This window comes from Dendroctonus ponderosae, unplaced genomic scaffold, assembly GCF_020466585.1.
Source record: "Dendroctonus ponderosae isolate FM_Combo_2020 unplaced genomic scaffold, Dpon_F_20191213v2 Dpon_F_20191213_8, whole genome shotgun sequence".
NCBI lineage: Eukaryota > Metazoa > Arthropoda > Insecta > Coleoptera > Curculionidae > Dendroctonus > Dendroctonus ponderosae.
The window spans coordinates 6,196,378-6,209,100 of record NW_026019016.1 but is presented as its reverse complement, the minus strand read 5'-3'; the positions used below and the strand labels follow the sequence as shown (position 1 = coordinate 6,209,100).

Genomic DNA, 12,723 nt, shown 5'->3' with positions numbered 1-12,723 from the left:
GTTTGTGCGGTTTAGTGAGCATCAGCGTAGTTTCCTGTTATACCACATGGTATTGTCCTATCAAAACTTCAGAAAGCAACATATTCAAGTATAAATAGCGTATCTTTCAACAATCTTGATAGTCCATGCTGGACCTTGGAGGTGTTGCGATATGCATTTTTTCTTCAATTAGCATCTCGCGATTGACTTTATACCTCGAGGTTCCGCTAATTGGATTAGTGTATCTGGTTCTTCCAAGACAAACAGGTTTCCGAAGTGCTTTTCTGTGTTTGCAGCTGCTCTGGATTGAGTTTTTGGTAAGTTTTCCTTAATTTTCCTTAGAAATCAGCCCCCAATCTTCAAAATTGCAATGGTAAAGTCAATTGAACCTATCAGCCTCTGGAGTATGAGGCGCCATCTATGTTCGAAGGTGTATGCAGAAATCTCAATTGCACAGAGAACTGGTGCGCGTTTAGTTTAGGAAACTGCCAAGAGAATGCTCTGCAGGTATCTAACTTTGTAGATGGGGCAGTCGCACCTGTTGAAACTTAGAAAAAGTGCATTTTGAGGAATTCAACATTGTAGTACAGTTTTGCTAAAACCTAAAAACCTTTAAAAAGGTTTTTTTCGAGCCTAAATTGTATTTAAAACAAAAATCCAAAGTTAAGAAATTCCAGGATTTTGAAGAAAATCTAGTTAAAACATTGATTTTGCCGTTCATTTAGTCGCCCAAGGCACAAGAATCTCGAAAATTCGCAGAACAAATCCAGTTAAAACTAGTAAACCAGTCCAGTTACCCGACATAAAACAATCGTATAATCATTCTTGATTGGCTGTTTTATGCAAATCAATCAAAAAATCTTGGCGAATCAAAGAGCCATTAATAATATTCAGGCGCTCTCCACACACACAGATACTGGGTGGCTCAATTTGAAACTGACTCGTTAAACAGTTGCAAGCCAATGGATTAAATAATTCGGACTGCCTGCATGGAATTAAGGATGGTTCTCCAGCCAGCCAAACGAAACGTGAAAAACTGCAAAGTTCACTACAATTTAATAATAAGACCATAAGGGTAAATTTGCAATTTGCCCACTCCACCTTGTAGATGGTTTTCAATTTCAATCAATTTTTTTCCTGTAGCCGAACCACTTTTATTGACTGATACAATCGATTCAATGACTGGTTAAGTGGAAATAATCGGTATTTTTAGACCAAGAGAACCGGATTCAACTGGTTAACAATCCATTCCATCCCATTGAATTGCGGCCGACAAAATTAATTCTTTTGCAAACGAACATTAACACTTTGGCAGCTCATACACGTCTTTAATGCATTATTCTTAGCCTGTACCTAAAAAGTCAATTTAATTGGCTGAATTTCCAAGAAATTTTGCCTATTATTGTTATAAGATTGGGGCGGATAGGTTTCATCCACTAGTCCATTCACCACATAACACCGTTTCTAGGGAAACGAGGACGCTAAGCGTCTGGGAACAGGTTTCCCGCACCAAAGTTTGCTGATTGAGCGAATTGAATGGTTCGCTTGATGTGTCGTGCATGGTTCGCTTTAGGAATGTGGTACCAAATGAGGTGCTAGCAAAAAATAGACTTGTTCCAAGCTAACTGCGTAGTTTTCGGTCGCAATTTCGAATTTCAATCAGATAGACACAGGCGCCGTCGTACCACAGCGGTAAGGGGGTCAAAAAAACATTAATTATTATTATTGTTTTCTTAATTGGTAAAGTGTCCGGAACTGTGGCAATGCAGAAATCGACCATCTGGTTGCATCAGTGGAAACGCCAACCTTGATTGTTCAGTCATCAATTTCTTTAATCATCAAAAAGTTGCCTGTTAGATGCCTTAAAAGGTCTTTTATGAGCTTACGCAACTGTTGACTGTTAATTTTTTTGCCATTTGCATCAACAGGGTGGCGAAAAATCAACGCTGCATCCAATCGCTTGTCAGTAGATTTTTTGGTGTGGGCTTAAGTGGCCCCTCTGATTGATGGACATTAAAACAAATAGTTTGCTTAATAGGCAAATGACGCAATCGGCGCTATTTGGGTTTCGGGCTCTAAATATGAATTTAGAGCCGGATATTGACTAGAGCTAGTATTTAAAGAGTTCTAGCAAAAGACTGACCTACATTTCGCTTGTCCGTTGCCATTTTGGAATCCACTCAAAAATGCCACATTGTTTACGTAAATCTGCAGTCAACGACCTTCGATTTTTTTCAGTTTGAGTGCATAGGTTGAGATAGACCCGGAATTATTAATAGATCAGTTGCGACACCGCCAGAGCTGACGATCTGGATGAGAGTATCCAAGAAACGTTCCTTTTTACACGCACTTTAATGGCTGGATTTACTTAAAAGCGTTTCTATGTGGTTTCAAATTTCCTTAACAACTCTAATTATAACCGCCCTGTACATCAATCAACAGTACGCTCAGAATGTGCATTTCAGTCAAAGACAGAAATGTTGACAGATGTTTATAACAAAGAAGACCATGGAACTGTGAAAGTTGGATCTTGACGGGCGTTGCTATGGCACCGTAAAACAAAACAAAAACATGAGTAACAAACGAAAGTCAAATTGACAAGTGGCATTCACAGTGTCATAGAAACGCAAGTAGTAACAATAAAAATGCCCGACAACTTTGAAAGTTGGTCTTTGGTTGGCGTTACTCTGACAACGCAAATGCCACTTGTCATGTGAACGTTTGTTCATAGACATTTTTGGTATGAATTTCAACATTCCTTGGCCTACTTGAGACATTTATTGTATGTGGATGGATGACGCAATTTGATTGGGTTGACTCAAATGCCGATTTATCAATGTCACGCCAAGTCCATCCTCAGAAATCGGCGATAAGGATTTTCCGCAAAACAATCATCTCATGGATTTCTTGTTGAACTGATTAGATAATTGTGGAGTATTTTACTGGTGTTGTTAATAAAGAATTTTCTTCTACTTTATGAATCATTTTTCCGATAATCTAACATGCCAGTTTATGAATTTGGTTCATCAAGATAGATGGTTGTAATCTGAAACGAAATCCAAAGGTTGATCGGGTTTTTTTGGCAAATGTGCATCTAGGACTTGAGAGTGATGTATTGAAGTCCAGTAAAATTGCTAAATAGTTGCCAAACTATGCATTTTCTCCATGCGGACTTACTGCCAAACTATTTTCGGTTATGCATGGTATTTAAAGTTGGTGGCAACCGACAGATTAAAACACTATTAATAGGGTTTTCCAAAAAAAAAATGACGCAAATTGAATCTACGAAATTTCATTCCAAAGTATCAAAGCCTTGAACTTGACCAACGCAAAAATTAAATTAGTCAATTAAAAAATGGCCTCTGGTGCAGACAGTCAATGTCCGCTTTCACGCCAATATAGCTCAAAGGCGGCCGTATGTTGAACCAATCAGAGTCCAGCTGCGGGTGCGTTTCTACGGAAACCAAACCGCTTGGTCAAGCCAACTGCTCTGGGACTTGACTATCTGCACCATCCAAGCTCTATATATTATAAACTATAAAACCTTTTGAGTCAAGCGCGGTTTTGTAAGAGAAACAAACGCACACAAATAAATACACGGTGTAGTCGCATAAACGCAATGGCAAATTGAACCATCACAACCTAATATTAGATCGGATTTCGAAATAAACTGAACAACGCTGGACATTTTAAATTTAGTCCTGTGCCAATGTGCTTTCTGGACAGAAACTCCGAACGATCAGCGCGCAAATTTTTCAACTTTCCAAACAGTGCCTTGTGTGTCGTGTTCGGGCTCGAAACTGTTCCTGATTTCCCGATGGAAACGATCCAAAAAAAGTGAGGCTTTTTGGACAAAATGGAACTGCAAGAAATGCCTAGGAATAAGGTAATTGACGTGTGTGGAGGGAATTTTCATTACATCATTAAATCATGTGAGTGCTTTCTTAGGTGTGTATCTGACAGTGTGTGGAGTGAATTAGCTGCTCAGTAATTACGCGCATTTTTTTGGGCAAAAATACCCACCGCAGCCACTGGTCCGGTTTGTTTGGCTACAGTTACTCATAGAGGAAAATGAATGACACCTACTTATTAATTAACTAAAACACGCTAATTGCACGTGATATTCCAACAAGTCATGTCATGCTCACACTTCAAATTAGACTGTGCTTGTTCACCGCAATTTTGTTTAACGTGGGTCAGTTTCCACTTTATCAAAGTTTCCTTTGCCAAGATTTGGACGATTCGAACGCATTTCAAAATTTGAGCGCTTCCCATTCCTGGATCGGCCAAAAATTGTTTTTTTTAGTTGCTTCTAACGGCCACCGGAAGCTAATGCGATATCCGAAACACCTGCCACTGATAAGACTTATCGCTTTAACCAGAGAATTCCGGTACATGCGACTGTAAAATAATAAATAAATTCGTTGGACAACAAAGATAAGTCTTCAGTGTATTTGGTTAAGTTATCAAATTGGTGTTTTTCAAAATTTTCGTCTCAAAGTTGGCCGTTTTTTCGCTCTATACAGGGAAAAATTTCAGTCCAGACAGGTTTTTTGACGACTCCGGAGAATTTTTAAGTGGAAGTTGAAATGCAAATTTGTCATTTTGCAACAGAAATTTTTCGAAACTGCTTTTCTCAAAATCTGTCAGGGTTGCATAGTTGGACGTCACCGTGTTCAATAGAGAAAATGTTGCTCTTTATGAATAATTAATTTTATTATACTGACTTCTTACAAATGTTGACGAATTTTTTAAAGTGTCGCTAGAAATGGATCACGTTTCGATAGGTACTTTTTTCAAAAATTCATTGCTCAAAATTGGTTGGAGATGCAAAGTTGGTCTTCACGTTATTTGATGGAGAAATTCGCGCTCTAAATTAGAAAATATTTTCATTCTAGAAAGGTGTTTAGACAATCCATGGAATTAAAAAAAAATGTCATTTACAATGCAAATTTGTTACTTTGCTACAGTCATTTTTTCAAAAATTCCTGGTAAGTTAGTGAGAGCTACAGAATTGAGAGAAACTCTGTTTAATTTTTTATCACACGGGTGCTCTATGTAACAAATTATTTTCATTGTAATAACTTTTCATGGAAAATGTTGAAATTTTTGTAAAATGTCGCATGCAATTTATCACTTTCCTACAGGTGATTTTTCAAAAATTAATTGCTCAAAACCGGTTGAAACTACAAAATTGGTATTCACACTATTAAATGGAGAAATTGTCGCTCTATGTCAGGAGGCAACAGTTTCGTTTTCGAAAGTTTGTCAATAATTTTTGCAAATTTTTAAAAGTAGAACTTAAAATTGTAAAATTGTTATTTTGCGGCAGGCTCTTTTTCAAAAATTGCATGCGTAAAACTGGTCAGTGTTACAGAGTTGCGAATAACACTGTTCAATAAAGCAAATGTTGCTTTATTTGGGGAATTAATTTTATTAGAGTGACGTTTTTTATGAATCTTTTGGGCCAGTTGTAAAAAATGTCACTTGCAATTCATCTTTTTTCTACAGATGCTTTTTCAAAAAGTTACTGCTCCAAATTCGTTAGAGCTACAAAGTGGTTTTTTGCACTGCTAGATAGAGAAATTGTGTGCTTATATTAGGAAGCAATTTGATTTTAGAAAGATTTTTTGATGATTCTGACAATTTTTTGGACGGAATGGGACAAAATGGATCCCAAATTGCAAATTTGCTGCTGTGCAATAAAGACTTTTTCACAAATTACTGACTCACAATTAGTCGACGTTACATAGTTGACGATAACTCTATTCAATAGCGAAAATATTGCTCTATGGGAAAAACCAATTTCAGTATACTGACTTTTCTTGGAAAGTTTAGGCGAATTTTTAAATATATGACTTTTTAACATTTGAAAAAGTGTCTGTAGCTTTTTCAAAAATTAACCGCTCAAAATTGGTTGGAGCTATAAAGTTGGTCCTTGAATTATTTGATGGAGAAATTTTCGCTCCATATCAGGAGGAAGTTTTATTTTACAAAAGTATTTCGGAAATTATCGGCGAATTTTAAAAAGGGGAACTTAAAATGCAAATTTCYYCCTCTGCTACARGCGCTTTTCCAAAAATTCCCACCTCAAAAKCAGTCAGGACTACGAAGTTGGCAATAACCTWGWTTTATAGAGAAAMTATTACTCTATATCAGGAATCAATTCAATTTTATTGACTTATCTTAGAAACTTTTGGCGAATTTYAGAAAATSTCCTTTGCATKTCAACACATTTCTACAGACACTTTCTCAAAAATTGCCCAAAATTGGTTAGAGCTACAAAGCTGATTTTYGGGTTTAAGGCTGGCTTATTCTACCAATAATTTGTCAATTGTTCCTGCTAATACCACAGAAAACGAACCAGAACCAGCTAACGAGTTCGATATGGCCAATTTAAAATCCTGCTGTTCTAATGGGTTCGACCTACTGTGTCTGCCCTAATCATTTGGCAATTTATTTCTATTAACCGCTTGATGGAGAACTGAGGCGAAATGGATCCAGTTCAAACAGGATGCCAAAAATTACACTGTTGGGAGCAGATTTGGGGTGTTTAGAGGAAGGATTTTGCCCAGTTGTCCTAAGGTCAGGTCAAGACAGTTTTGCTTTCAGCTTGGGAATTTTTCCCCCAAAAAAATGGTTTTCCTTGAAACTGGCAGCGCAAGATTGCCAGGTCTAGACAAAAGGGTGCCTCAATGACGTCATGACTTCTAGTCTTAACTAGGTCAAAAGGAGGAGGACAATTTGTTTCTCCCGGCTCTCGTTGTTGGGGAAATTGGGGCTTATCAGCTTCAACTTGTTTAGGGATCAGTCTAGACAAGGCGTCTCTTAAGGATATTTTTGCAACGCCAGCTGATTTCGTTGATCAATTTTTGAAAAAATGTCTACATGGAGCAACATTTACTCTATTCAATAGAGCAACAGCCATTAAAATAACCAGGCCAGATTGTAGGCAATAAATATTTGAAAAAACATCTGTAGCAAAGGGACAAACTGCAAATAAATGTTTTTAAAATTGTAAAGAATTGTTGGGAAACGTCACTTCAACGAAATTAATTCTCCAAATAAAGCCACTTTTTTATAGGCTACACAGTATTTGAGTAACCTATTTTTGAAAAAGCATCTATAGTGAACTGCAGAATAGTGAATGATATTTTTTTTATTTTTAAAATTGATTGAGAATATTGCTATTACGTAACTGTGTCTCCAAATAGAGCAATATATTGCCTATAAAATAGGGTAATGGCCATCTTGATAGCCCAGGCTGATTTTGCAACAATTTCTGCAACAAAGTGACTTCAGTTGTTGCCAGTGCAATTTTTAGAAGTTCTCTAAAAGTTGTTGAAAAGCGTCTCTATGATGGCAACAGTTTCTTCATATAGAGGGAAATGTTGTCTATTTAACAGAGCAACGGTTGTTTTACCAATCGCGGCACATTTTAYGCAGCCAGTTTTAGAAAAAGKTGACTAAATAAACGCGACAAATTGCARGYGACAATTTCAAAAATTCGCCAAAATTTTCTAGAAAATGTCAGTTTTATRAAATTAGTTTCCCGTATAGAGCAACATTTTTTCTAATCAATAGAATTACTACCTACTTTTCAACTCTTACTGGTTTTGAGTAACCAACTTTGTAGYCCTAACCAACTTTGTGCAATGAATTTTTCGACGAATTGAAGTGAGGTCTTTAAAAATTCAACAAAATTCTCTAAGAAATGTGAGTATAATAAAATTAATTGTTCATATAATACAATAATTTATCTGTTAACTGGATTTACGGATAATTTTGGAACCCTACCTGATTTTTTGCAATACATTTTCGAAAAACTTCCTGTAGCAAAGTGACGAATTGTGAGATTTTTCAAAATTTGCCAAAAGTCTTGTGGCTAATACTTGTCAGTACAATGAAATTAATTCTTCATATAGAAAAACACTTTTTCTATTAACTTTTGTAGCCCAAACAGATTTTGTGGAATACATTTTTGAAATAGTGCCTGCAACAAAGTGACGAATAACAAGTGAGATTTAAAAAAAATTCCCAAAACTTTAAGAAATGTCAGTAGAATAAACTTAATTTATCATATAAAAAAACACTTGTAATATTAACTAGACGTACGCGCAATTTTGCAGCGCCAACTAATTTTGCGCAATAAATTTTTGAAAAAGTGCCTGTAGCAAAGGGAAGAAATCCAAGTGAGATTTTAAAAAAATTGCCAAAATTCATTAAGAAATATTAGTAGAATTAAATTCATTATTCATATAGAAGAACACTTTTGCTATTAAATAGACTTCGCCCAATTTTGCAACACTAACGAACTTTGCGCAATAAATTTTTGAACAAGTGGGTCTAACAAAGTGACGAATTGCAAGTGAGATTTTTAAAAATCTGCCAAAATTCCTTAACAAATGTTAGTAGAATTAAATTAATTCTTTATAGAGAAGGACACTTTTGCAGTTAACTAGAATTACGCCCAATTTTGCAACCCTGACGAACTTTGCGAAATAAATTTTTGGAAAAGTGTCTGTAACAAAGTGACGAATTGCAAGTGAGATTTTTGAAAATCTGTCAAAACTCTTTAACAAATGTTAGTAGAATTAAATGAATTATTCATACAGAAGGACACTTTTGCTTTAACTAGACTTACGACCAATTTTTCAGCCCTAACCGATTTTGCGCAATAAATTTTTGAAAAAGTAACAATGTCAGTAAAAAACGGACAAATTGTTTGCCAAAATCCTCTAAGAAATATCGGTATAATGAAATTCATTTTTTAGATAGAACAATACTTTTTTAATAACTGGACTTGTACTCAATTTTGCAGCAACTTTTTACTTGCTTGATTGCAAGTGAGATTTTTACAAATTCGCCAAAATTCTCATGGAAATGTCGGTCTAATGAAACTAATCTCCCATATAGAACAACACTTTTTCTATTGACGGGACCCACACCCAATTTTGCAGTCCTAACCAACTTTGCGCGATGAATATTTAAGCAAGTGCCTGTAGCAACTACTAGTGACATTTTTAAAATTCGCCAAAATTTTTCAGAAAATATCAAAATAATGAAACTAGTTCTTCATATTGAAAAACACTTGTTCCATTAGTCAGGCTTACGCCCAATTTTGCAGCCTTAACCAACTTGGAGCACTAAATTTTTGAAAAAGTGTTTGTAGCGCAAAGAGCCGAGTCGCATTTAAGTTCAATTTAAAAAAATTCGCTGTAAATCGCCAGAAAGGCTTTTCCAAAATCAACTGACTTCCAGATATAGAACAATATGTTCTCCATTGAACAATGCAAAGACCAACATTATGGCTCCACCCGAATTTGAGCAATGAATTTTTGAAAAAGTTTGACACAACCGAGAAAAAACGTAAAAGTATACTCTTCTATTGCAAAAGTGACTTGCTGATAACTAGGACAAGTACCGATATAAATGTTGAAATAATGACCTTTGATAGAGAAATAGAAGTGTTTGCGGTCTGATCTACCTTTGAAGTGTCGAGATATTTACACGTAAATTTTGAGCTGAGATTTAGTCGTTAGCAGACAATCGGCAATGAGGATTTGGTTGAAGTCAAAGTGTCGTGATTTGCAACAAGGTCAGTAGCTCATACATAAATCATTTTTTATGTTGCCAAGAAACTGATTGATTAACTAATTAACGGAAATGAAAATCACGCGCTTTATTGGATTTGGAGGCAAACAGATCAAATCTGCAAATATTCGCAGATCAATTACGAGAATTCGACTGCTGAAATATCGCAGCCAATCGGTGCAAAAAGCATCAGAACAAGAGGCTCAAAGGCCGATAAGAACCAGGAATAGACAGACTTTGCCTTATTATATGCCATCATACGTAATTGTTCCTTAGCAAGAACAATGCGACAATAAATTCATAATCAACATAAAACCGCATTATCGACATATTCAAATACATGAAAGCATTGTCTAGGTGTCGGCAGTAAACACTGTTCCAGGGCTGGATCTGGAACGTTACTTTCATCAGTATAATTTATGATAATAAGGGTAGGAAAATTTTGGGCCTTAGCCCGGCTCTGACCACTGTTAGCTGTGTAAAAGCCTTCTGGGATTGAAGGAAAATGACGTATTTAGTCTTGTTTTACCTCAGAAACCAGTCTAGTGGGTTTTCCATGCAGGAATTCAGGTACCGTAGTGAAATGAAAACGTAGTTTTCATGTAACTCTTGCTGATATTTTCACTTAAAATTGGCTATTCATCGAGCAAAAATTGATTAAAGCTAAGTTATACAATTTGATTTTAAAAAGGATTCTCTATTTTGCGTAATTGGATATTAGAGTGTCGTCCTCAAGGGTTTTATCGCGGCTTTAATTGTCAAAACCACTTCATTGCAAGCATGTTTTCAAAAATGTATCACTCGACATTGGTTGAGGGTATAAAGTTGGCGGTTGCATTGTTTCATAGAGAAAATGTTGCTCTATTTTAGCAAGCGGTTTCATTATAGCAGCATTATGCAGTAATTTTTCATGAACTTTTAAAAATGGAGCTTGCAATTATCACACTGTGCCACACGCGGGTTGCGAAAAAATCTCACTCTAACCTTGCCAGACTTACGATTATGGCTGTTATTCTCTAAAATAGGGTAAATGTCGCTCTATCTCTATATGGAGAAGGTGTTCCATTACAGCAGAAATTTTTGATGTACTTTTTAAAATGCCGCTGAAATTTTGTTGCTTCACTACAGGCATTTTTTCAAAACATTTTTGCTCAAATTCAATAAGCGCATTAAAGATTGTTGGTTGATTTAGAAGCAAAAATGTCACAGAATTTGGGCGAATAGTTGCGTTGTAACAGTAGCTTTTAGTGATTTTTGGCGACATTTAAAACTTCATTTTACTGCAAGTAGTTTTTTCAAACGTTCCATACTCAAAATTGATCAGATCTTCAAATGACCTCACTACTCATTTTAGTAGCGGAAATTTGTCCCTATCCGTTAAAAGACTTTAAGTCATTCAAACTGCGACTTTCAGTGATTTTTGGTGAATTTTTGAAAATGACCCTTAGAATTTCCACATTCTGCCACAATCAGGCCTCCAAAGATCACAGATGAAAAAAGTTTGCTCAATCTGAAAAAGTAGTTTTATTTATTGCAAGATTTTTAAGTAATTCATTGCGAAATTTCTAGCGATTTTTTAGGATTTTTTAGGAAGTATCACTAGCATTTCGGCACTCTCGACAGATACTTTTTCAAAAATTGATTACTCAAAACTGGTTGGAGCTACAAAGTAGTCTTTGGCATCGTATAATAGCTAAAATATTGATTTATTTTAGCCACAAAAGTTTTATGTTAGAGACTCTTAACTTGGATTGGGTGAATTTTTCAAAATTGCGTTTACAATTACCACACTTGTTCAGTTTTTTCGAACTTCTAATCGACAATTTGGCTATTTTCCTTGCCTGTTTTTCGCACAAAACAAGCTCGTTTCGAGGCAAAACATACGAATATCCGATCGAATTATTTCCCTTTGGAAAAAATAGCCGAATGTCCACGTGGGCCATGATTACATACATGAAAAACGAGGCGACGCTCCCAATAAACAAATGGCTGGATTGTGGCCAACTCGACGACGCCGCAAAGTTTAGGCGTCGTGACATCACTAGACGCCCACCTAAAATTGCTGACTGTTATCTGTTGTTATCTGTTAAGTTTCCAAACTTAAAACTGCGATTTTTCTAGAAGTGCGTGCAAGGAGGGTTTGAAACTGAAATTCTGCTGAATCAAAATTCGATGTGATGAGAAACTTGCGGTACTGGAAAATTGCGTTGAAAGCCCGAAATTTTGGGTTGATTTGGATTTTTTAATTTTCAATTTTGTTATCCTGGGTTGGGCTTCATTTGAGGTAAAGAGTGTAAGAGGAGAGAGAAGGTTTCACAAGACAATTTTTCTCGGGTAACTTTCGTGTTATTTCGAAGTATATTCGCAACTTTCGGTCGGTATATATAAACTGGGTTTGAAAACCCACCCTTTTTAACTTTCTATAGGTGAAAACTGCATTTGAAAGCCCGAATTATCAGCTTTCTTTGGATTTATGAATTTTGAAAATCGGTCTTCAGTTGGGTTCGTGCCAACGTGAAGAGTGCGGTGGGTTTCAAAAAACAGACCTTCCTGGTGCAATCCGGCCGTAGTGCCAACAATTTTATTCACTTTCAGTAATAGAGAATTGTGTTCAAAAGCTCGATATCTCTGCTTTCTTCGAGTTTTCGAAATTTAGAAAATTGGCTTTTGGTTGAGTTTGTTCCGAGGTGAGGAGTGTGGAAGGAACTTTCTTGGTTAACTTTGGCTGTAGCTCCAGCGCCTTTTCGAACTTCCGGTATATGAAAACTATGTTTGAAAGTCTGGAATCTCTGTTTTTCTCCACTTTTTGAAGTTTAAAAATCGGGCTTCACTTGGGTTCGTGCCAACTTGAAGAGTGCGGTGGGTTTCAAAAAACAGACCTTCTTGGTGCAATCCGGCCGAGGTGCCAACAATTTTATGCACTTTCAGTAATAGAGAATTGTGTTCAAAAGCACGAAATCTCTGCTTTCTTCTGGTTTTTGAAATTTTGAAAATTTTCTCTTGGTTGAGTTTGTTCCGAGGTAACCAGTGTGGAAGATTTTCCAAAACAAACTTTCTTGGTTAACTGTGGCTGTAGCTCCAGCGTCTTTTCGAACTTCAGGTATATGCAAACTACGTTTGAAAGTCTGGAATCTCTGTTTTCCTCCACTT

General features: G+C 36.2%; 1 protein-coding gene across 1 annotated transcript in view; it reads left to right on the top strand.

The window, feature by feature from the left end:
* Window positions 1-110: 110 nt before the first annotated feature.
* Window positions 111-12,723, top strand: part of LOC109534313 (proton-coupled amino acid transporter-like protein CG1139) — a 29,729-nt gene continuing 17,116 nt past the window's right edge. The window contains exon 1 of the mRNA XM_019899926.2: window positions 111-296. Within this exon, the coding sequence (XP_019755485.2) occupies window positions 126-296 (171 nt within the window). The 5' untranslated portion in view covers window positions 111-125. The remainder of the gene's footprint in view (window positions 297-12,723) is intronic.